Source organism: Anguilla anguilla, chromosome 7, assembly GCF_013347855.1.
Source record: "Anguilla anguilla isolate fAngAng1 chromosome 7, fAngAng1.pri, whole genome shotgun sequence".
NCBI classification, from domain to species: domain Eukaryota; kingdom Metazoa; phylum Chordata; class Actinopteri; order Anguilliformes; family Anguillidae; genus Anguilla; species Anguilla anguilla.
The window spans coordinates 39,927,432-39,954,524 of record NC_049207.1 but is presented as its reverse complement, the minus strand read 5'-3'; the positions used below and the strand labels follow the sequence as shown (position 1 = coordinate 39,954,524).

At 39.0% G+C, this 27,093-nt stretch overlaps 1 protein-coding gene across 2 annotated transcripts in view; it reads left to right on the top strand.

Annotated features, from left to right (window-relative positions):
• LOC118232054 (gamma-aminobutyric acid receptor subunit gamma-1-like) overlaps nt 1-26,175 on the top strand; it is a 46,031-nt gene extending 19,856 nt beyond the window's left edge. The window contains exons 10-11 of one of the 2 annotated variants that reach the window (XR_004766207.1): nt 11,502-11,635; nt 26,159-26,175. Coding sequence is in view for 1 of the 2 variants with exons in the window: in XM_035426599.1 (XP_035282490.1) it covers nt 11,502-11,548 (47 nt within the window). In the remaining variant the exon portion in view is untranslated. Of the gene's footprint in view, nt 1-11,501; nt 13,804-26,158 lie in introns of those variants that run through there. The other variant, XM_035426599.1, reaches the window with a different exon arrangement.
• The last annotated feature ends 918 nt before the right edge of the window (nt 26,176-27,093 follow it).

Below are 27,093 nucleotides of genomic sequence, written 5' to 3'. Positions count from 1 at the left end.
CTGAATTTCTTCAGTAAACTATCCTGCTGTATAAAAGGATTTACCATGTAAAACTGAGAACAATGTGTATGTTGCTCTGGAAAAGAACATAAGCTGAATGCCTGGAATATGTGATAATAATGCAGCAGATTAGTGCAGTTGAAACCTGTTTCACATTGACAATTATGATAACTTGCAATGTTATAGATGTGTATATAGATATACAGCATTCATATTTTCATAATGTAAAAGATCAAAACCACCAGCAAAATCGCACCAGGAAATGAATTAAACTGGGATATAATCAGACAGTGGATGTGTGCATCAGAATAATGTATATGAATGGAATGTGAAATTAAAAATTTCTTGCTTATTCCATATATGATACCATATGTGTTGCTGATACCATGCTATATCAATCTAAACATATTCAGTAAGTACACTACACAAAATAAACATGTAATAACAGCAGATCTAGAAACAAAATCATTATATTCTGGCAGGAAAGAAAATTCCAGATTATTATATATCCATGCAATTTCCATATCAAATGACATTTCTAATGATAGGACATTGGTTGTACACAGCCTTGAATTGACTCTAGCCCTAGGAGAGCCATACCAATGAGAAGTATCTTAACAGCCGATGTTAAGATAACTGCATGGCAGGACCAATGGGCAAGGGGCAGCCAATGACACTCGTCCTATTTTACAGGGCCAATAAATTCATATAATCAGGGTAAAGGTGTCATATTGTCTAACAGATGATTGGTTGTCTCTGTGAGAAAATTGTTTTATTTATATGATCCATGTGTGCTATACAATATTTATGAAATGATGCAAAATAATACAATTGTGCCATTGATGACATCTGAAATTGATTTTTAATTTGTTTTGTTTGGACCAAAGTTGAAAGTCCTTTGTGTTGTAATAAACCGTGCCCAACCCTGACATATGGACGTTTCCACTGTGTTCAATATATTTATTTTCTTTTTGTAACTCTGTAATTGTTTTTTTTTTTTTGTTTTTTTTTTTTTGCATTAACAATTGTCTGTCTGTCTCTGTAAATTTCTGAAAATTATTCTAATACACTGTGAAACAAATAAAACAGTTCCTTATGTGTCTCAAATGTTGTATTCCTCAGTTTGAGAAATAAAAATTATACATTTTAAATCCAACACTTAATCAAAATACTTTTAGACCCATAATTAGATGGCAGTACTAATCAAGACTACCTTACTTATCCTCAGCATTTCTTATCTTAGGCCAGTAGGATGTGACTACGTGGACAAAGTACTACATATATATATATTAAAATAAAATAAAAATGGCCCAGTGAGAAATTAAACCAATGTTGTGAATCACTGTGGTCATTAAAGATCACATGGCATTTATAAAGGCTTTCCTGATGTACTGGCAAAAATTCCCAACTTGGCTCTCTCAGATTGGTTTTCTAATCATGCCCCAGTTTAATTGCCTGGATAATTTATCCCTCTCCACTTTCGGCCATTGCATGACGAGCGTTCTGACATAAATACCTGGCATGCATTACCCAAATGAGTTTGTATTACCCAAACTCAGCATAAATGCTGTTGTAATGCTGCAACTGTCTGTTGAGAAGGGCTGACTCTGCTCTAGTCTGGTTCAAATAATATGTCTCTCGTATACAATTTTCACTCTGTTGCTGACTATTTGTTCTACTCAACACAAATTACTGGTGGGGTCCCCCAAGGTACAATCCTGGCCACTATTTTATTTTCAATCTACATGTTACCACTTGGCCCTGTAATTTGTGAACATGATATATCATTCTATTTTTATTCCAATTATATTCAGCTATAATTATATTTTCAACTCAATGATTTTAGTAAATTAGCTTCCCTTCAAAAGGTCATTACTGACATGAAATTTTACATGTATAAACAAAGTGTACAGTTAAATAGCCATTAGATGTAAGCAAACTGGGCTCATCCTGTCAAGGTATTGTTCCAGAGCATAGATGGAGCCCACAGTCTGGTATAAAATCTGGGCTATGCCAGTGGCGACTGTGGCAAAGCAGATTCACCAGGAGAAGCACAATTAGCACCAGCCTCAACCAGGGAAGGGACAGTTACTGCCAGTGGAGATGACAGCGTCATCTCATTTTAAATCATGTCATAAAACAGTGTCATTGCCCATCAGGCATCCAAGTTATCCAACTTTAGTGAACACGTGGGGTAATCTGTTCTCTGCATTTGACCCATTCTAATTACCACAGTACAACACCCAGGGATCAAGTTCAGTTCTGAGGCCCTTGCCTTAGTCAAAGGCAGTGGCAGGAGTATACCCAGCCTGACAGACATGTCTTTGGTGTGGAAGGAAACCGGAGTACCTGGAGGAAACTCACTCAGGGAGAACATGCAAACTCCACACAGTGAGGAATCCGGACCAGCCGGGACAAAACTTGGAACCTCCTTTTCATGAGAGACAGTGCTTATCACTGTGCCAGAATACTGCTATCTGAGGAGCTGCACATGACGTGTCTGTCACTGACTTACTTCTGTGCAAGCCAGCTTGAAAATGGTGGTGGAAGAGGTGGTTGACGTCAAGTGCTTCAGCACACCCCACCATGCACCTGACTGACAAGGAGAGATCCTCACTGTCCTAGCCAAATAATTTAAACTGAGAGGGACAAGACAAAAGGCATGGACTAGAGCTCTAATTTCATGGAATAACCTGCCAGATGTATCAGGGAATCTGTCTGTCTTCTTTTACATCTTGTTTGACAAGTGATTTTAACCACAGTTGTTTCCTGTGGTCTTCCGGGCCTTTTGGTGTTCCTGAGCTCACCAGTGCATTCTTTCTTTTTAAGAATGTACCAAATAGTTGATTTGGCCACACCTAATGTTTTTTGCTATCTCTCTGATGGGTTTTTTTTTCAGCCTGATGATGGCTTGCTTCACTGACAGCGACAGCTCTTTGGACTTCATATTGAGAGTTAACAGCAACAGAGTCCCAATTGCAAATGCAAATGCCACACTTGAAATCAATTCTAGACCTTTTATCTGCTTACTTGTAAATGAAATAATGAGGGAATAACACACACATGGCCATGGAATTAACTTTGGTCCCTTAAAAAGGGAGGGTCCACATATAAAAAGTGCTGTAATTCCTACACCGTTCACCCAATTTGGATGTAAATACCTTCAAATTAAAGCTGAAGGTCTGCATTTTGAGCATCATTTCATTATTTCATTATTCATTATTTCAACTCAAATATGCTGTGGTAGACAGCTATAATGACAATAACTTTGTCAATGTTCAAATATTTATGGACCTGACTGTACAATACTGCATACGATACACAGTTACAACACATTTTACAATATAATGACTTCCAGAATATACTGTTTCCTGGCATCCTATGTGGAACACTGCAAAATGTATTTTCAAATCAAACCAAATCAAATCAATTTTAACTGAGCAATTTAAAAAAATAAACTGAACAAAAACCACCAGGCCTGAACCCCCAAATAGCAAGCAGATGTGTTAAAAAATAAAAAAATAATAATAAAATAAAAATTAAAAAATTAAATAAATAAAAAACTCCTCAAAAGGTGGCAATAAAAAAACTCCCTGATTGGAATAAATCTTGGGGGTAAACCCAGCTGTAGAGAGGGAGCCCATACTCCATCAGCTGGCCTGGGTAAAGCAGTGGTAAACGGTTTTCCTGGGAGTGATTTGAAAGGTGGATGATTGTCTTTGCAAGCTTAAACCTCAGTCACATTAATTAAACTTTTAGGGCACTGAGCTCAAATATTTCTGATGAAGAGCAGATTACCTCACTACAGATCTTTGTTGATCCAACACCAATATCCTGACAAAAAAACAAATGTTCTCAGTAGCCAACTAATGCTCAACAGGTTTTCTGGTCATTAATAATGGTGCAGACATTACACTTGACTGCTGTAATGTCAGTGATTTTGATAAAATGAGGAAAGACACATTAAGGTGAATAGATGTGGGAAATGCACAGGATGAAAGTATTATTATCAAGTGCCATGTGTGCACATGGGTTTGACCAAATAACTCATTTCCTGAGAAATATACTCAAGTAGCCTGGGAGCTATGAACTTGATTATATGGCAGGCTATATTGCAATCCTCCATTTCTTCTGTTCGTTTATTTCATGTGGGACCATAAAACTCAGTAAGGAGCAACACGACTCCACACTATACAGGGAGTTGCAGAAAAAAAAGTGTTTCTGAAGGATCTAAAAACCGCTAAAGTGCTTGCTCATCACAAGCCGAACAATCCTAGGGCATGTGTATACCACTTTAATGCGGTCTGTGCAAACCTCGGATTACATTAGTGCTCTGTGGAGGGCCACAAATCACATAAAGGACTGATTGCATGCATTTTCCATTTCCTCCAATCTATTTATTTATTTATGCTTTATTTTTGCTCCTTGAAGCATTTTATCAAAACAATTTATCTGTCTGCTGCTTGGCTTGGTATAGAGAAAGTGGAACTGAAAAAATAAAATATAACAAAATAATTACTAGAAGAAACAATGGCAGAATTTCCAGGTTAATAGCACTTGCGCATTATTGATCCTCCCTAAACAATTTTTTTTTTTTGGATCCGTTTGAATCCAAGCAGACCTTCATCATTGCAGACTGGTTGACTGGGAATTAGTCGTAGAGTTAATTAGGGTGCGTGAATGACAGCATTGATGTAGGTGAGGATGAGTGGCAAAATGTATGGATGACTAAAAATGCTTTGAACTGCTGCATTGAGGTAAAAAATAAATGATTCAGGTCATTTTTGTTTATCTTCACCTGAGTAGGATTATGATACAGGTAAAAAAAAAAAATTAAAAGAAAAACTAATTCTTCAGGTCATTTTTGTTTATCTTCACCTGAGTAGGATTATGATACAGGTAAAAAAAAAAAATTAAAAGAAAAACTAATTCTTCAGGTCATTTTGGTTTATCTTCACATGACTAGGATTGTGTTATGTTCAGACAAATGAAAGCTGAGGAAGAGCAGAAGGACTCTCGCCTTAGGCCCTCAGCCAAAGAACAGGCCGGTGTCAAGCGAAATTAAATCACCCCCATCTTCCGTACAGACGAAAGCAGAGGAAGAAGAGATGGCTGGTGACAAGCAAAGTTTAACGGCACTGCCAAAGCAGTGCTGCAGTGGTGAGGGCCTGAGATCAGTGCAATGATTTCGGTAAGGGACATCCTGAGCTCGGAAATGTGACGGAGGCGCATGTCTCCTTGTTAAGTCTCTAAGCTGGATTTGTTACTTTGAGTCAGGAGGTTAAAAGTGATTTGTTATAAAAACCCATGCAGCGTCAGTTTTTATGGTCTTGTTGAGAGGAATGATGGGATTCAGTAGCCTTCAGCAGAACAGAAAGGTACTGTTTCATAGCAACCATTTGGTCCCAATTCTCTTTAGATAGATCCAACGGCAGATAGTATAATTTAGCAGCAATGCATTTTGCCAAAAAATGTGTAAGAACTTGTACAATACGTTCATGTTTGCTCTTGTTTTGAATGCTTGAGTTTGGGGTGAAGAACTGAACTTATTTTAGTCTGTTATTTACATGTAACTGGTTGTGTGTGAGAGAGAGGACAGCATGTGTGTACATGCTTGGTCACTATATCGATGCTGATTAATAGAAATGTGCTGTGTTATGAAAAATCAGGGAGGTAAATGAGTGGATGTCACAGCTCTTGTTTTTCAATGATCTTGTACATACAAAGGCAACATGAAAATTCCCTTGAGAAGGAAGAACAATATGTTTAAACATTTGGAACAGCTCTAGAAGCATTCTGTTCACTATTGGTAGTTTGCTAGTGTAAGGACTGGGCGCCATTTTGGTGCAATGTCGTCTCGTCACGATCACAGGATCACGAAAACTGATCACATGGACTGGGTACTTCCTGTAGCTGCCTGAAAAATGTGCATTCCTGTCCCTTCTGCTCTTTTCAGCTCAACTGAAGAGATGTGCACAAGGCACTCTCTAAGGGCACAGGCCTAAAGAAAGCTGAGGCTCGCCTGTAAAGGAACGCACGGAGAGACGCACTGGCTCTCTCAGGTTAAATCCACGACCGGTGTTTATAACTCAATGTAGACGTGTTTACGATACTGCAAGTAAGCTAAAGAAACTGATACATCGAGTATCAACAACTTTACACTTGCTATCGCTCTGCAATGCAGCAACAAGTTAAACGCATGTAGTCCGTGTACTTTCCTGTGACGGAAAGCAAAGTAACTTCCAGCTTCAGGACGAAAGAGAACCAAGACAAAGGCCGGCTTTACTGAGAGCGCAAAGGGAGCTTGACCGCAGATGGCCAAGTCGAAAGTTCCCTTGGACAAGCCAGCATAGACTATATCTTGCATGTGATCTATTTTAAATACTAACTGGTAGTGACATGGAATGCTGATCTCGATAAACAGACCCCGATAACCGTCTGTTTACTACACTTCATATGCTGCTGCGAAAGACTGAACGTGAGTGGGCATCGGTCATTCTGGATCATAACTTGGATTTGTTGATAGCTATGGTGGAGAATGATCTCTCACACTTATATGTGCTTGCAGACAGAAAAGCCATTGAAATGGCATACTCACAAAGTGCACGTAAAGCGGTTGGTGAAAGTTCTTTGTACAACTCAACGAGTCTCTGTTCTCAAAACACTGCTTTTGCCTCAGATCTTTCTTGTAGATTGATGAGCTTGAACTGCAGTTTGGCAGCTGTATCTTCGTGGACACATTTGGAAGGATCTGGGAAGAACTCAAAAGAGTTTTCATTGCACTGATACTGAGAAGTGGTCCTGAGAATTCCTCCTGTAGGTTTTCCATGATCTGGTTGTTTTTGTCAGAGCATAGGTTATGCAGAACACATCTATTTCCATACTCCTCCATGCATACTTTCCTGATTGGGAAATGGGATACATTCCCTTCCTTCAGTTGTCCCTGTCTCTGGAAAGACTTGATGCAAACAGAGTGGAAATGAGCTTCCCACGGCCCTGCGGCTTCACGTTGTTATCACTGCATAAAGTACTCAGATCTACTGTACAAGGAGCGCTAGATCACAAAGCCATTCAATGTTACTTAGCTGAGGTACATCTTGTCCTTTTGTCCACATTAATTTTTCAATCTCTTTCCTCAAATTAAAAAACCACCTGACAGCAGTGAAGTAGACAATTCACCAGCTGATTGTTCCAAAAAGGTTTTAAATTTGTGTTTCAGACCTCTGAATTTGATTAAATGAAGTCTTGACAACAATGTCCTGTTTCAAGTGTATGGGTAGGATGGGCCTCTTGATGAATTATGTGGTGATAGTGGATTATGTTTGCACTCTGTTTTTGGACACTTTGTCGCGGAGCAACAAAACGGCACTCCTGAGCATAGTGACATTGCTGTCTGTTGATCATGGCAGACTGCGCAGTTTTAGGATGTAATCCTGAGGTTGGAAATTCATTCCATTCATTACCGTAGGGTCTTGTTCTAAAGCAAAAAGGGGTGGAATTTGTTTATAAAAATTCTGTGAGTATACCTGAGTGTGTTTGTAGTGCACATTTTAACAACGAGTGCTTCCAGAACCTTGTGTAAAAGTTGATTGGTTTTGCGAAGAAATTGATTTTGAGGACCAGATCAAAAGCTGAGTCTCAACTACTTTATATCTCGGGACCAAACCCAGAAAATTCATTGGTCATAGGTACACACAAATTGGATATCAGTATCTGCTATGTTGTTTCTGTTCTGTCTCTTATCCCTCAGGGGGATACTAGCTGTAGTGAATCCATTGTGTCACTGACATGGAATGATGGTCTGTCCAGAGACAATTTTAGCCTTATTAAAGGTATCGCTGGTCTGTCATGCTGGCACTTTTGGCCAACTTCACACCTGCATTGATGTGCATTTGACTGTTATTTTAATATGCAAAATGTGTGTGGTGTCTGAATCTCAAAAAAATAGCTAGATGGCACACTGTTGTTTTTGATGCTTTTGCTACCAATATCTGTTGTTAGTGGAGGCCTGGCTACTAGGCTATGTGTAGCTAACTTACTGCTATTACGTGCATGTTTATCCTAGCAGCAGTGCTACTCTCAGCTGAGTATAGTGCCGACGAATTAATAGTCTGTGCGCTATACTGCCTGTTGTGCAAGACTGTGCTTTTTGTAAAATGGCTATTGTTGGTAGGGCTGCCAACCACTAATGTTTGACTAGATATCAATGCAGTTGTATTGTCTTGAGTTTCATAGAGCATCGATAATGCATTGGGAAAAGAGCACACTTAAGGTCAGAAATCACTGTGTGAGGATGCCAGAGACCATGTTGCTACAATACCAATCTTTTTTTTTGAGGCTCAATTAACACCCCCACTGAGAGTGATGTCTGGTTGCGCATGAATTCACTAGCATAGGAACTACCACAGTATCTAAACTGCAACATTGTGTCTGGTTAAAGTTGTTTGTTGCTTTATACGACATAATACCTGAATTGCCTGGCTAAAATGTCGACTGAACATTTTTTAAAATACATATCTTGTTCCATCAAAAATCCAAAAAAAAGAAACCAAATTTATTTCTCTGCCTTCTTCAGATTAAATTTGCTCTTAGATATTGCATGGCCTGTTGTAATGCATTGGACAGGTATTGCATCAATTAGGCCTGCAATTGGAAAGACTAATCCAAATCCAGTGACATCCCCAGAAATAAGCACAGAATGCTATTTGGCCATTTGAGCACAGTGCTTTATTTTCCTCAGTAGTATCTGTTACGCAATACCAGAAAAGCATTACATCATCATTACAGCATTACACACATCCCATAGCCAAGTGTGTGAATGAGTGGGTGAGTGGCTATGTTCAAAGCGTCTGAGTGAAAGTGAGTCAGTAAGTGCAAAAAAGCAATAGGGTGTAGTTATGAGACACAATGTTCTATTAAAGAATATTTCAGATCTTGCTAGAAACACTATGAAGCAGCAACGCTGTTATGAAGACTTGAGCGAACATCTCATATAAAATGAAAGGGCTTTCACCTCTGAAATGTTTATCTCAACATATAACCAACAGGCTGTGTCAGCATCCATCAGTTTCAGTCATCATCAAAGGAAAAGTCAATGTTTTCTTGCTCTTTATTGAAGGATACCAAAACACCTTTGTACATTGTTACTTTTGTATTTTTCTTCCAACTCATTGGCAAGCAGACTGAAGAAAATTTCTAAGAATGTTCTCAGTTTAGAATGTGAAAATGGAAATGGTTTTAATAATGTACTTATTTTCTTTGTGACTGAAACAGTATGTTTCACTGCTTGTACATTTGGGATTAAAATCTGCGATTGTGTGTAAAGAACCTGTGCTGAACTATTAAGTGCCCACCATTTTCACAAAGAATAGGGGTTTCCCTATATTTAAGGAAACACGCTTTGTGATAATTGTCAGTTCGTATACCAACATCTAAGATCGAAACAGCCACCCACTTATTATCACCCTAGTGTTGGTTAAACTGTATAAAAATACCATATTAGGTTCATATTAACTCTTTTTACGCAGGCACTGTAAACAGGCTCTTTAAAATAATATATGACTGTTATAACTGGAAAATAAAATTCCTACCAGCCAAAGGCTTATTCAAAGACCTCAAAAGTACTCTTGTTTTTTTGTGCTCTTTGTATTCTTTGCTCTTTGTCTTGTGTGTGTGTGTGTGTGTGTGTGTGTGTCTGTGTGCGTGTGGGTGTACAGAAGTCAGTGTCAGTTTAAGGACCCCATCAAAGCTTTTTTGTCAGATTTCAAGTTAAAGACAAGAAAGAGACTATCCAAAGGGAATATAAGTCCTGATTTCTGTGATCTCTGCTCATTAAACTCAGTTTTTTCTTGTCTGGAAGATCATTCTATGGTAGATTCCACATTTATGGCATTTCCTCGCTCTGCCTCCATCCACCCCTTACATACAAATGGTATGAAATGTAAGGGTTTCGTTTAATGAGAGTTCAAGACCCATATCGTTACAAACAGAGGGAGATCATGTTTTATACATCGATATTATTCAACATTCATTTCTACATATGCAGATTTTATTTTATTATTTTATTTTTTTTGTGAAATTACTGCACAATGCGTAGAATTTAGGTACAGAATTGGGATTGCTTTCAAGACTCTTATCAGCATGCAGGCTGTTCACTACGAACTTATAAAATGGTTATAAAAATGTTTATACACAATCAAAGGTTAACAAGTACATTTACTACAAAATTAATCACCGTGAATGTGTCATTAAACCTCAGTAACAAATTTAAGCAATGTGCAATGTGTGTATTCTTTTTAATAACAGATTTTGGTTTTGTCGTTGTCTGAAAATGCTGAAAAATGTGAAAAAACAAAGTGAATAGAGGGCATTTTGCATTTAAAAAAATATTGGTTCCCAACATGGGGCCGAACATCCAATTCCCAATGTGGATTTAGAATGTCCAGTTAGTTATTTGCCACCACAGCTGTGTTCATACAATATCCTCAAAGTATAGAAATCCATGACTCTCCTCTGAAACAGTTAAACTTGCATAGTTGGAGTCGGAGGAAGACCTGGCATATGCAGCTTTGGCATGGGGGGTGCCCAATGACCAGCGGGGGTTGCTAGAGAGTAAGGAAACATGGACCCCTAAACAACTAAACCCACAGTCACAATCACAAATCATTCATCACCCTTTGGAGCTACTGGCCACAGGGTCTGGATTTGATCCGAGGTTGGGAGGCTCATCCGCGCACCACTGTGTGGTGCCTTTTCCGAATGAGCAGCACAAACAATGGAACACTGCGTGCCTTTTCCCTCATTGCATGTCTGCAGCAATTACATCAGCGGGTGGATTGTTCGCTGCCTTGGCATGACTCCCTGTATCTAAAAAGGGCAATGATTCATGATCAACAAAGAGCATGCATCTAAATGCCATCTGGACACTGCAGTGGTTAAATATAACCAACACTAAAGTAAATCCAAAATTAAATACTAGAACATTTGAAAGCAAGCCTAATTATAATCCAACTTTTTAAATGAGTTTTAAGTTGGTAAACCTTTTACAAATATTTAACCTTAAATATATGTTAGTGGACAACAGTAATCTAGAAATACTTTTTTGAATTTTAAGAAATAATGTCTTCTCATGCAGAAATTCTTCCACTCTTGAATGATGAGAACTAGTGATAATAATAATAATAATTAGTCAGATAGTTATATTAATAAAACAAATGAGATATATTAAGTAACAAAGCTTTAAACCAGGAGCAGTGATGTTCAACATGGTGTCCAGGTTGGTACAGAAGCAGTGTTTGTGTAAGTCCATTATGGTCAAAAAAGTTTGTTTGAGGGAGACATAATGTCCTTAGTTTGTTCATTTATTTATTCATTTATCTTTCTGATGCTGATCAATCTGTATGATCCAGACAGATCATTCTGTGTATTGGAGGGGCCATTATTCAGGTGGGGTGATATCGATCAGTTTTTTTTTAATGTTTTTTATTCTTTTCCCCCATTAGACAGGCACCAAGCAGAGGGACCCAGGAAAACGTCATCCCCACACTGAGCCGGGAAGTTAAAGAGAGCACCAGACAATCCCAGAGTCCCAAACACAGGACCAAAGGACAAGGAGCCTGCAAAGAGCAGTGCGGGGGTGGGTTTATGGCTGCTAATTGCCTTCATCTCCCCTATCCCCCAGCCCACAATCCTTTGCTGCCCTATCTTTCTATTTTGGAAATGTGTGCCACTAACTATGAATTAAAGATGTGAGGAAATGAAAATGAAAAAAAAAAAACTAAGTAAAAATTTGTTACTGAAAATCAAGGGCTTACATTGCTAGATTTCAAATGTTCTATGCTGTACTCTTCATCAAAATCTTTAGTGAGATGTAGATGAGGAGTCTTTATTATTATCTTTTTTTCTTCTATCCTTGTGACAGTTGAATATTTTGTAAAGGTTAGCTCAAAAAGTGTTCATAAAACTGAACAGAAATTACAGTGGCACAAAACTTTTAAACATACGTGACTGTTGACCCAGGTGCAGATGACTGCAGCAAACTTTTCATAGACATGTTGCTTTTCAGATTTTACTCCTTTGTTGAAAAAGCAGGGCATTCTGTGGTTCACAGTTGGTGGTTCCACTTAACCAAGCGCCCCCATGCACCATCTGCAAGAGTGATCAGGGCATGCGCTTCCCCAACACGGCCACTGCCCCGACTGACTAGAATATGAACAATCCAATAAAAGTCGTTCTTCACGCCTGAAGAAACACGCATGGATTGACATGCTGAAACTCCTTCCTGTATGTTGCAATTAGTCCGCATGACTGCACAGGATAATTGGATAGATTAATTCAATGGCGAACAGAGTGGAGACACTTTAAATAGCCGAACATGTCTCGGCTGAATATTAATGGCCATTGTTCGTATGTTGCTTGTGTTTTGGTTTTATCTTGCACTTAATTAACATTTTGCCATTTGTATGGGTAGCCAATTTATGGTGTCAGTCCTCTATTAAAAGTGTGAGTAGCAGAGCTTTATGGGGTCAAACGATGTGGTGGTTTTATAATTTAGTAATAACTTTATTTGCACAAACGCTTTGCATCATTCACAGCACCGGAATTGCTGTAAGTCCAAGGGTGTTTTTATGGCCAACTTCTCTTGGAAGCATGACTTTCACTACAGATTGATTTTTATGACTAGACCACCTTTTTCACGTTCTTCCACTGTAGATGGAGAGTTACCCCATACATCCCTGGAATCTGAAATTGAAATGAACACGGACAAGCAAAATTTGTGACTTCACAAATATGTTTAACCTATCATGGTCCACTATGCAAAGATATACAAATTACAGGAAGGCAATGTAGTAAACTGAAACCTTACTAGTGACAATGTTGTGATTGTTCATCTGTTGAACATGGCATACTGCACAGTTTTAGGATACAAGCCCAAGGCAGGCAGTTAATTCCAATCGTTACCCAGGGACCTTGTTCTAAAACAAAAATAGGTGGAATTAAAAAATAAAAATCATGTGGATTTACCTGACAGAATAGAGGGAATCCATGTTAGTAGCACACATTTTACAGGCGACTGCTTGTAGGACCTAATGCAAAAGTGGATGGATTCAGTGTTGCCAGATCAGATCTAAAGCCCCCCCCACCCCAAATCGTAACAGGGCTGTCTTTAGCATGCTGTATCAGGGGGGGACTGCTGTTGGAAGCTGTTGACGGATGGATGGGGAGGGGGGGGTCCGTCAGGTGTGGGCTCCAGGAATTGCGTGATATGCATTCCGCTTATTCAATCAACCAGCAGTAAACTGCATCAGAGAAACGGTGGTCTGTGAGTCTCTGTGCTACTTCTTTGGTAATATTGTTTTGACAATATTTTCAAAAACCCGCCCAATTTTGACAGAAGTAGCCCAAATTTCATCTATCAGCCCAACGCTATTTTTCCTCACCTAACGTAATCAAAAAGAGCCCAATTGGGCGGAAACACACCCAATATGGCAACACTGGATTGCTTTCGTAAAGCAATTGGTTTTGAAACTGGATGCCACGCCTACCTTACAGCAGCAAGTGGGAGTCAATGTGTAAATATTTATCTATTGTATTGACCAATGTCTGAAAAGCCAACATTCACTATCTACTTTTCCTAGGTATCTTTTTGTTGCTCATTGCTAAATAAGTTGTTTTCATTAGCTGGTTTTCTAAATCGGTCAGTCAGTATTTAGAACAGTGCAGAGATCTATAATGATTTAACGTGGAAAATGTATTTTAGTCAATCAAGAAGCTTTCAAAAATAATGAAATGAAAGGTTATAAATATCGAAAAAATAATATAAAGAACAGTAAACAGTTAAAAACTAAATAAAATCAATGTTTGGTGTGACCACCCTTCACCTTTAAAACTACATCAATTATCTTAGGTACATTGTCCGGCAGTTTTATAAGAAAATCAGCTGGTAGGTTGTTCCAAGCATTTTGGAGAACTTGCCACAGTTCTTCTGCAGATTTTGGCTGTTTTGCTTGCTTCTGGCTCTCCAGGTAATCCCAGAGACCCTTGATCAAGTTTGTATGTGAAGTGAAGTCTATTACTTAAAATATTACTTTATTTAACAAAATACAAAAATGTATCTGTAAAAACCTAGGGTGCCTAAGACTTTTGCACAGTACTGTACATTGATCATAGGTACACACAAATTGGATAGGACTATCCGCAATACAATTGTATCTGAGCAAGGTGCAGACGACATCATGAGAGAAGAGCATTATTGCGGCAGCTACAACAAAGACATTAGACATATCAATAGGTCTACTATCATTAGACATAGACATTGGTCTAATATCAGTAGCTCAACAAAGTCATTATTGTTGAGTTTTTCATGGCTCAGATATTGAAACCCACCATTTCCCCAATGTTGCCTTTTGTTGCCACCATGGAATGAAGCATACAATTTAGCCAGCTTATGTGGATGACAGGGAGGTGGCATTGGGGGCATTGCTAATTTGCATATTCATAGATTCTGGCATTCTCAGTGAGGGTAATGGTGTAAAGATGCCACTAGGCTATTTTAGTTTATTGAATTTTTGGTGAAAAAAACATATTAAACAAAATATAATTCAATATAGAATATTTTTTTAAGGTTTTAAAATACATGTGGAGGGGTACTTTATAGAGAGCTGTTACATTGTTTTATGCAGGACCCCCAGGCTCCTGTGTGACACACCTGTGCCTTGTCTCACACCCCTCCATATCTATTACCCCTTTTTTCTACTGGGCAAGGATGTAATTTACAGGGCATACAGGTTTACACACACCCCATTCAGCAACACAGATGTATTAGAAACACCAACTGACAGGGAAGCATAGAGGACCTGAGGGATGGGGGGGGGGGGGGGGGGGGGGGGGGGGGGGGGGGGGGGGGGGGGGGTTAGCGGTAGGGGGGGGATTGTTATTGAGTGTTGCAGCTCAGTGCCTCTCCTGTAGGAAAAGCAAGCATCTATCACCTCACCGTTCCCCTGGCCCAGGCTGTAAATAAACAGTAGAATGCCCTGAGGCGGGGACATACGTGAGATGGACTTTTCTTTTTTGCTGAACTGAAGCAGTACTGCCATTACGGCTCACATCATGCAGTGTTGGGGGGCTTGAATTCCCATTCATCAGCATGGCCGACAGTGGCAAAAGGGTAACCTTCAGGGAACCGTGGGGTCTCCAGAGGAGGAAAGTGACTATGCCGTACCTCATTACTGATCGGCAGAGTCGGCCGCTGGCACGAGCACTCTATGCAGCCGTTTAGTGCCGCAACTGTCCCTGGGCCATGCAATTCTATAGTTTAAGCGGTGGGTGTTGATGTTTGTAGGAGCACTTTGGGGCCACAGCAACATTCTTGTTTAGGGTCCACTATTCCCTTTGCTGATCACCATTACCTGCTCCTGTGGTGGTTAATGGTCCTGGTCGCAACTTACAAATCAAATCCAGCCAATCGCAGTGAATGTCAGAATGTGTTATCATTTGGTCTGTGATAAACAGACTTGCTAAAAATCCCCTTGCTAAATATACCCAATTCCAAGGTCACCTCTGTCATAGGTGTGAGATAAACAAACCAATATTTAATGTCTGGTGGGATCTTGTTACAGCTTTTTTTTTTTTTTTTTTTTTTGAATTAATTTTGTGAATCCGACTCTAAGCTTCATATGAAACCTCATATTGCTGTATGTTTACAAAAATATTAACAGGAATGGATGGCACCGCTCCAAGACTCAGACATAAGCAAGGACGGGCCCATAATTAATGTAAATCATTCTTAGGCAGAATGGTAAATTTCTGAACTGGGACTGAGTAGGTGATTTTGTACAGTCATTTTGTGCAGCACTTTCAAGTACCTCCCAAACATCTGAGTATATTTTGTTGTGTGCAGTGGTGCCCACAGGGTCTAATCTGAGGAATTAGCTGTTGCTAAACCCCCTGAATGCATTATTCACTAAACACAGTGTTGGCAAATAGAAAGTGATTACAACATGGCTTTAATCAATAGCGCAGAGTTTTCATGGCAAAGTGTCAATATAATTATTCTCCATCTGAGAGGTGAATAGCCAGAATGCTTGGTGGCTAAGTGCTTTATTTCCAGGACATAAATACACAACACAGAAAATATATATTCTGTTTGGGCAGTAGTCATGATTCTCAGTAATTTGTATGTCACCTCTCCCTCTCTATCCCCCCTCTCTCTGTATTATTTATTGGTGTACAATATGTAGAGCTATTCATGCTGGTCTTGTAAACCGATAATTTCTAACCTGTAGCATGTCTTTGTTTATCAAATTAAATGCTTTGCCTTTTAAATAAATGCAGTTCACACATTTCAAGTTTTTAAGAGTAAGGAATATGACTTCATATCGGTGATCATTCATTTTTGTGTCACATCTTAACAGACTCATATTTCAGTTTTGTATCTTATCCGCTGTTCCTCCTTTTTGTTTCTCATGAATACAGAGGAGGGATAACTCCAATAGATGTCAGTGGAGCCACAAAGGAGTCGATGAATATTTCATGAGGATGACGGCTTTTAAATATGCATTGCAGGCAGACGTGAGGGGCGTAGTGGAGGGGGGGGGGGGGGGGGGGGGGGGGGCAAAGTACTACAGCCACCACTTTCCAGTTCATTTGTTAAGTCTCTCTGTTTTCATTAATAATGAGTCACGCCGTGCTTGACGAGAACAGGGACCGGGGGCGACAGCCGATTTCCATGCAAATAGGACAAATGACTGCATCGTGTCTGCGTCGTGAGAGGGTAAAAAAAAAGGGATTGGCGAGTTTGTGGTTTGGCTGCACAAAGCACATCGAACTAATGCATGGGCACCAAAATCCAGGAGTATCCATCATATTTGGTGGCAGTCCTTTCCCTGATGTGTATAATTGTGATGCAGGAGTTCAGTATTTCAGGAGCCCCTTTCATAGATGCAACCCGCAACATTGCCAGGTTCAATTAGTAGGGTCAGGTAGTGGTTCTCCCCCATTCACACACAGGTTTCCTATATGGAAACATTCCATGTTGAGTCTGTTCACACATGGCATGACCATTTCTGATAGATTTGGCAAGGCAGGATATCTAGTGATTGTTCCATGGACATCTGTTTTGCGAATCCCACATTTTATCTCAGGCCTAGAACTGCATAATAATAAACAGATGGCATATTAGTTTCACCTAATACATGTTACAAGCTTCATTTTTGCATGGAATTGAAGCAAGACAGACCATATGATATAAGACCTTGGTCCATTATCACTAAAATGCGGATTATATGTGTGTATTTAAAAAGATATTTTGAAAATGGCTATAACTAATAATTGTTTTGTCATGCCCATCTCAGGGTCCAGACATGAACCTGATTGTAAGTTTGAGGAGGACAGTCCATAAGTGCACTCAAAAGACGTGAAGGGTCTTCAAAGATTTTGTATAAAGGAATGCCATTACAAAAAAATTGCGTGTTCAAAAACCACATGTGAACAACCAACATGTGAAGAATATGTATGTGAACTACAAAATAATCCCACTTATAAAATGAAAGCAGAAAAAGGCAACCAATGCTATTTTAAGTCATATGTTTTGTTTTCACATATCAAAATAGTAATTGACATTTCAGGAAGTCAGTGACGTGTGAAAATGTGACAACGTAAATGACTCAATGTGACCTATTTTCATTTCACATAATATGAAAAAAGCCAATCATGTGAAAATGTCCAGTTTATATATATTTTTTTCACATGTGAAAATTTTAATTAACATGTGAAAATTTAAAATTCATATGTGAAATTGTGATTTTAAAATGTGAAAAGGCAAATTTCACAGTTATTTCTATTTTTCAGAATGGTAAATGCCAGACTGATACCTCTTCATACTCTGTATCTCCATATGAAATGATACACCCCCCCCCCCCCCCCCCCCCCCCCCCCCCCCATATACACAGCGCACTGAGCTGGATGTAGCCTGCTCAAACTGTGAAACCAAAACAGATATATATATATTTTTTTTTTATTATGAAAAGACAGGTGTGTTTACTATTCCCTGACCAATGAGATACAAATCATGGTATCAGTCATTGATAGCAACTAATTTTCATTGACCACTGCCATCATTCAGCCATATCTGACTATGATGAGACATGATTGCTAGGCTTGTTTTTGGCTTGCTCTTAAAGTGACAAAGTACGTATGATTGATTTCTTAAGAGTGTCAAACCGATCACCAATCTTAGAGTCTGAGACGGAGTACCCAACCAATCACAATGTCCTATGCAGAAATAGGACTCGATTTATGACTCAGTTTATCTCACTGGTGCACCTGGTGACAGTTTCCAGTGATTGCACTCATTTAAAAGACAAACTGTTCTGTGGGGTGAGCTAGACACCCTGCTACCATCAGATGGCAAATCTGGCACAGAATAAGTTAAATTAATACTGGAAATTCCTCCTGGAGATGTAGAATTGATCTAATTAGTGAAAATGCAACCAATAACTGTAACTAGTCATTGGGAATCAAGGGGTATCCTATACAGAGTCAGTCTGAAACCAGTCACCTGTCAGTCTGCTAAAGAAAATATCAGTCACAAATCACAGAATCTCCTAGTGAGTATAAAACCAACAACCAGTCATAGTTTTCTAAAGGGTATCATTGATGACCAATCATATAGCTCCCTTGCATATCTCCCCCAAGTACCATTCGCTCCAATCATCAGTTACCCAGCTGTCATCTTTCTTTATGTCTCTTTTATCCAGCTTCTTTCAGCTTGTCTCTGTGTGGTTAATTACAAGAAATACCAAAAAGAGGGAAACTGCTTTTGAAAGTGCAATAGTGCACCTGCCGACTCAATGAGCATGTTCCTTTTCCATCACAAGGGCAAAGGAAACTCACTGACATGAGGGCCTAGGACCTTGTTAAAAAGGGGACATTTGGGTGAGAGACTACTCTAGAGTTTAAAAGGAGGATAAAGTAATTTCTCTTTAGAGTAGGGTGCAGGAGGATACTGACAGGTAGCATAACTGTCATATTGTGGGTATATTTAACGTGAGACTATGCTGATTCTGATTCGTCGCACCCTGGGGAATTGGTGGAACTAGAAATCTGTTCTCATTCATCACTTTGTCATTGCTGGGACATAAATATGCGGCTAAGCATTTATAAGGAGCTAAATTTATTTTAAGTTAATTGCTGGTCGTTTCCATTTCCAGGCACGACTTACTCAACACCAGTAGCCAAGGTTTTTGGAGCAATAATTTTGCCTTTTACATAAATATGTGGCTAATTTTAATCCTGAACCTGTACAGGCATTGCTGTAAGAGGCTCACAAGAAATCACGTTCATCAGAAGAAACGGTTCCGGTCCACATGTGGGGTCAGCTGCCACCAGGGCACCCAATCAGAGGACAAAGACTTTTTGAAGTTAAACACGAAATATGCTATTGTAATAACGAATAGGAGTTGCCATGGCTAACAATTTTCACCTGGTAAAATTTATGGAGGAACAGAGAGCTCTGTGTAAGAGGTAGGCTTCAGTGCATTTTGTATTTTGCTCTTAGAATACATACGCAGAAGGCCTAATGTGGAAGAGCAGAAAAAAGACTTCCTAACAGTTGGTTCACATTTGGTATTATGTCAATGTTTCCCATACTGTGAAACTGGCTGTGTCAGCGTGATACTGATACAGTGCAATGGATCGTGCAAAGCCTGAAAGAGTGGATACAGTTTAACTTTCTCTTGAATAAGGGAGTCATATCTAAAGGAAGAGATGGATGCTTAGTGGTACAGTGAAGTTCTATTTTAAGCAGTGAGTTTAGCACAGGGGAAGAATGGAAAGCCTTTAAATCCTCTATATAACTTGTGACAATTTGAGCAGCCATAGTAAAGATATTTTCTAGGGAGCCTTGGTTGTTTCTATATTAAAGCCGAGGCATACAAAGATTTCAATTGAACATTTTCTAACCAGGCTGCTAAGTACTGAGGGTACCTGGGTACACAAGGGCCTAATAATTAGCAGTATCCCCTATGGAATTTGGGTACAGAGCAGACATGGAGGCAGAGCAGTGATTGGTGATCTTTATATAACTTTGGGGATGTCCAGTGAGGAATGTATGAATGTTGTGGCATATACAAAATAAAGATATTATAGTATATTATTATCCTTTACAAAGAATTCAAAACAAGTACGTTTATGATTTGCCTTTTAAGGTTCAGTGAATTGATATGTTCTTGGTGCATCCACTATACCGGCCGGGTTTAATTTTCAAGTGCTATGCAAAAGGTCAGATTTGTTTTAAGCCCCAGTAGATACAGATATAGATACTGTGTCCAGATGTATATATACTTTATACATGAAAATGAGAACCAGAGTATAAAACAACTGATTATACAGAAAAATGTTTCACAGAATAGTCGAAAACAGCAGGTCACAAATCCCTCAATGTAGACTGGATCACGGAAAAGAGTTGTATATTCAGAATGCTCAGATCTGATTCCTCTTGCTTCATGGCTATGACATTTACCTTCAAATCGCTACATTTTACCATTAGAGCTTTGGAATTTTGTTGAGTCTCAGTCAGAAGATAAATAAATGCAATGGACAGGAATGCTAAAGCCACAGTTAGTATAATGGAAATTCCAGTGGCATAAGTGAGTGAATGCCTGTCTCTGATCTCTGGAGGGCTGGAGGATTATTGCATCTTATTTATGGGTACGATTAAGGGAGGAATACAGACAGCGAGTATGGTCATTCGATAGGCAGACTCCCTCCTCTTCATACAGTGATTGTTAAAATAAATAGGAAAATAATCACATACAACATGCTTTTTTTCATACTTCATCCAACAAAAGATACCAGAGACCACGCCTTATCAGTTTCTTCATGAAAGCAGGGGGACTGAGTCCAAAATAATCCAATTGTTAGCAATTTCTAAAGAGGCCATTGTAGCAAGGCTGCTATGAAAATTGCACCAAGTAGCTACTACCTCGCAATGAATGTGGACCTTCATCAGGAATGCTGCATTCCTATATGTTCAGAATATGATAGAATGTAGTCTGTCTCCTCTCCAGGGGCTTGCTGATATTAAGCTTCTTCCACTTTGGTTGGTTTACATCAAACATCAAAGCCCTGCCACATCTTATTTCTGCCCCGTTTCCTTGGCAACGGGAAACAGTCCTTGTTACTGAGGTGTCGTCAAGCAAGCGGATGAGATCCACATCTCTGGCAATCCAGCTTGTACAAAATAACGCAATAAATGTGTGTCAGCCATTCCTAAAGGACTGGGGAAATATTGAGCCCGCTTCTTTGGCTCTCCCAGAGCAGGCAACAGTTAAACCTGGGTGGATGTATTTGAGTTGGCATGCACGTAGTGCTATGCCCTGTACGTGTGACCAACTTTCATCTTAGTAAATCTGTGCCCAACTTAATTTAGTAGCAATATATGGATCCATGTTGCATCAGCCAGAAATTGTTCGTAAATTATAGGGGAATCGGAGGGTTGCTCCCTGCTGCCAAATGCAATTAAACCATATTGAGGGTCTCACTGCACTCAGACCGAGAGGCAATTTTTAATTAAATATAAAGGGGAGACATTAAATTCTGCTCTGCAGACAGACAGGGAATTCATTTTTGATAAGGAGCAGAGGGCTAGGTGATGTGAACTGAGCATTAGGGAAGGGAAATAAAGAGGGGAAAAAAGAAAAGTGCAATAACAGATAGGAAAAGAGAGAAAAAGAGGAATAGAAGTAGGAGTGATGGAGACTTAGAAACACTGAGCAAAAACATTTAAATGAGGGAACAGGGAGATGGGGGGGGGGGGTGACAAGGGAAAAGGGACATGAAATGTACCCATTTGGCTGACCCCATTATTCAGATTTAACTAGTGCATAAATCTGGCAAGATGAACAGCAGCATTTCATAAAGACAACGCATAAATAACACAAACAATAAATAGTCATTAAAAACCATGCTACAATAAACATACTGCCAGGCATAAGTAGACACAATAGAGAAACTGGAGCATTAGCACAAGCCAAGAGTAAACATGCTATTATATCAATTGAAAAGAGGAGCCACATATTGGCTGGAATTTTGCGAATGCCTGATTGGCAAGATGGATGATCAGACAGATGCAAGACTTTGCTGACGGCGCTTTGAAGAGAGCCTGTGAGTTTCAGTGTAAGAAGATGAAGGTATTTCCATTTTTATCCAGTTCTGAATGTGTGTGTTTGTGTGTGTGTGCATTGGGGTGGGTGGGTAGTGGAGGGCTTAGACTCACGGCATTAAAAAGTATGCATTATTGTCTTTATATTTCTCTTAAATATTGAAAAAACTGCAGCATGAGCAAGTAATGTGGTCCATATCATATCAGACTATAGGGTGGGGAAATGGGAAAAAGAACATCTGTCAAACTTATTGATATTGTCATGGAAAATTTTGGAACAAAACAGGAAAACTACAAACCTCTAACTGAAAGACAGTCATCAGATGACATTGAACAAGTATCTCCCTTTCTAATTGTATGTAGTGATACAGACATATAGAAAAAATATGGAAATAATTGCATTTAGAACTCTGCAAGAAACAAAGCAATCGTATCAATCTGAGTAAAGTGTTTTGCCATAATAATAATAATGCTCACATCATTTATGACTCAATTTAAATGGACTCTAGCTAAATAAATTGGCCACCCACATAAATTTCACAATGTTAATGAAGTGACAAAGGAAAGTATGGCAGCAGGACAACAATTTTGCTGGTAGTTAAAGGAGTCAATTCTTGAATTCTTTCAAGTGAAACAGCATTTGAGGATTAAGGTCGAGTTAAAAAAAATGCTGACAAAAGTAGACATAAGCTGCAAAGTTAAAAATATGCTAAACCTCAGATAATCATTAACTTATCTCTAAATCAAGCACCTATATCAACACTGTGTCACTAATAACAAATTGCTCTGGGCAGGCTGTTCTCCAATCCTATATTCTGGTTTTACAGCACAATATTTATGTCATTACAAGATTTATTTTCTCCCTTTTTAATAAATGTTCAAAATATTTGATTGCATGTTGAATACTTTATACTCAACATGTAACCAGGATTGGTTTTGGTGGTGACAAAGCAATTTTGAAACAGCCCAAGTATCATAGCTTTCAATGCAAGCTAGATATAAAATGTTGCAATGGAAATGTTGCACTCAAACAAAAGGAAATTGCTCTACTCTTTTTGCCGGGTTTTGCTAAGCAACTGTCTCTAAAAGGAAGTGTATTTGGACTGCAGAATCCACTTACTATTATTTCTTGCAATGCAGGTACATGACTGCTCAGGAAAGAATAGACAACAATGGCTGGTTCAAAATGATTATATTTACTCTAGCCAATAGCTAGTCACCCCACTTCTAAATTAACCAAGTGTAAGCTAGCTAGTTCATATGTATACCCCTTGAGCAACCTTCATCTTTGTCAGGGAGGGTTCTGCACAGAGCTGGCTTGTCCTTATTGGATCGTCTCATTCTCTACTAATGTATATATATAAACAATGATGTGAGCATTGGTCATTATTATGCCACTTTTGAAAGCAATGAACGTGTTGTAGTCATCTAGCTTGTAGCGGTGGGTCTTTAGTGAACAATGTGTACTTACTGAACATCTTAAAGGTCAACTAAATTAACTGCATCATATCAGTGTAACAATTTATTCTTCAACTGTATTTATCCACAACTGCTAACAGTTTTCTTTGAATATTTATAATGAGAGACAATACAAACAGTAAAGAGCTAGATAGATGGCCTTGAGCAGCATGGACTGTGTTTATTAAAGTTCTCAATGGCAATGACTCTCTGAATCTGTATTCCCTTCAAATAATAATAATAATAATAATTACAGCCACTGAAAGAGTCAGCATTTCCAATTCTTAACAAAAAAAAGTGAATGGTCTCAGTGGAATATCAGAGGGTAATGCCCTCTTCCATTCTCTTTTTTGGATAAAAAAAGGAATCCATACCACATCATGTCAACGCATGATTTAAATCATTGTATGTTCTTTTCTTTGTTAACCACCCGCAACTGATGATGATAGAATGCGGTCTGCTTTTAAATCCGCCCCTGTGGACTGACTGTTTTGCGCATTTCCGCACCACCAGCATCACATGATGGACGACTCTAAGAGGCTTGCCTGCATGAGCTGTCATGTACTTCTGTTGGCCCATTATCCTCTGGTAATTGGCCGCACTAGCGGGGCCGACACAGAGGAACCTAAATGCGCAGGCATTCCATTAAAGGGAAATCTAAAACAATTTTCAAAAGAAGAGAATGACACTGATGGCAGTAACAGAACAAATAAAGCCATTATTAACCGTCGTTTGACTTTTTTTGCCGCTTGGTCATCCCTACAAATGTCAGTCATGGAGAATGGCTTAATTCCCAAACAGCGCTGGTAATGTCTTTTTAAGTGTAGCACCCCACGTTTTGTCTGCTTGAGCCAGAAGCTGCCAGAAGCCGCATGCCAGGCATTAAACACAGCATGACAGTGCATGGCTAGGCACTGGGCATCATTCCCTGACACGTCAAAGCCACAGTAATTACCCTCTGTTTATAGAGCCATCACATGTTTTTTTTTTTTTTTTTGCTGTAATGGGTTTTTTTTCTTTCTTGGAAGACAAGCATGGTACAAAATAAATTTTAAAAAAAACACACCCAGGTCTCTCATGTTATACTATGAATTCTGAAACACTCATTCAATACAACTGTACTGTAGCTATTTAGGTGTACTGTAATTGCAAGTACAGAGGATGCTATCTTTCAAACCATTATTATACTAAAACAATAGCGGGACTTCAATAAAATGCACTCAGTGGGCCTATTCACAAAACATGTGCATTTTCAGATTATATCTTTAGCCTTTTTTCCACAAACAGTTTGGCATACATCTTTTTTTATTATTATCAGAATTTGTCCCCAACACATAGGCGGTTTTACCATAGGTCATAGGTAGGCAATTGCTTGGGGCCTCGTCCGCCAAAGGGGCCTCGTGAATTTGTGTTTCCTTTTTTTATTTTTTATTTATATATTTATTTTTCCTTGTCACTCCAAATGAATGATAATCTGTAATAGATAAAAATAAATCTATCTATCTAATGTAAATGTGGGCCTATCCAATTAAATATATATATTTGCAAATATTTATTATCACCCACATTTCACATTTAATGGACTATTCCACCTTGACCTTCCTGCATTTGCGCCTAATCAATGACGTAGAAATTTGAGTTGCCATCGGAGGTTGAGAGTCACTATCAGAGACTGTAAAAAATATGGACAAAGCTACTGTGACGTCACCCATTGACTCTCAGTATGTCTCTAAAACGCGTTTTGAAGCTCAACGGCGGGCGCGGCCACGTTGTCGATTTGGAGCCAAAACCATAGAGTTAAACTGTTCTGTGATTTTTACAATGTGATTGACAGTCCGGTGCAGCCCATCAACCTGAACGAACGATTGCAGAACGAACTTGAAATAAGCTGACTGTCTGCCGTTATGTTTTAAAATATATTATCAAATGTTTATGGAGTTTAATTTCCATCCGTGACTGTACTGTGTCATGTAATCACGTTATATGTATGACATTAATAATAAAACTATGTTTAGTTATCTTCAATTTATGTTTCTCAGCAAAACGAATATGCTTAGCTAGCATATCAGCTTGCCAGTGAGCTAGGTAGGCTATCCGTGGTTAGCTCACGTATTAACAATATGAAACACAGGGGAAGAACATCGACTACACTGATGGTCAATCAATCAGAGATGTGTGCTGGTGATTTTTGACTAGGCTAATTTTCATATAACTGTCTGGTAGACCTGCTGTTAACCGAGCAAGTTATCACCGTAGGTTTTCGCCACAGTCAGTTAATGAGCCAGTAACTGCTACTCCATCGCCGTTTGTGGTGTTCACTTGCTGGGTGATGCTAGCTGACCGATTGTTCGCAAGTCACTTTTAAACTAATAAAAATTAACACTGTCAGCGGTGATGAACAAATCTACCAAGTATTTTAATAACTGATCTGCAGGCATGTAAATATGACAATGTACTTTGTAGAGCAAGTTTTCCACCTGGTGCATGAAGACAAAAATAATGTAGCCTACATTGAATTTCTAATTATTATTTTTCTTGTAGATCATCAAAACCAATGGAGAAAAGCCAATATACGCACGGAGCCCCCTGGACCGATTCTGAGAACCACTGGCTTAAATGCTCTTGTCGGTCTCTTAAATGCTAAAAACATGTTCCTTTCTAAATGCCAGTCTTACAATGATGGTTAATTTCATTACATTCTGTGTATGTGATTTCATCATGTGTTGTATTTTATCCAGCAAATAAACCTTAAGACTCTCAATTCGCTTCGTGAAAATTTTGCAGTGTCTATCCCAAAATCGGGATTATAGTAGCTTTGTCACATCTGTGAAGCATGGCCCAGGTAGATATTTACACGAGTGACAAGCCGTCAAACACGTTTGACAGATTGAATATTTGCCGGTTAGGGTTAGCTAGCTAGTCAAATGGCTTGGTAGCCAAAGTTATGAACTGTTTTAGCATAGGCTACTGGACTACCAAATATAGCCAACTAATTATTTGGTTAAGTAGGCTAAAGGAAATAGTAAAAATGACTTGGCTGCCGAAAAACTTCAGAGGAAGATTATTTTATGGTCGTCTAGTGCAGCTGTAAATAGCACGAAATGGGATGCCTGCATTTTCTGACTTCGCACAGGTGGACCGTGGACGATGAGTCGGAGCCGCAATGTCAAGGCCAAGAGGCGCCACCTCCCACCCCAGTGACCATAGACTGTAGCCCCTACTGTAGCTTAGTCCTCCGCAGTAATCAGGAAGTGACACAAACTGTACCTCATTGGTCCACAACAAATATTATAACAGTGCCCAAATGACACAATAAATCATGAAATCGACCCATGGACAGTCATAAGACGAATAAAATACACATATTGTGACTATTTGTTCTTGTGAGAAAAAAATTATTGACATTGTATTTTGCCCGCATTTGTACCGTAGACTTACATGGAAACCGGATATGAAAACACCTATACTGGAGCAAA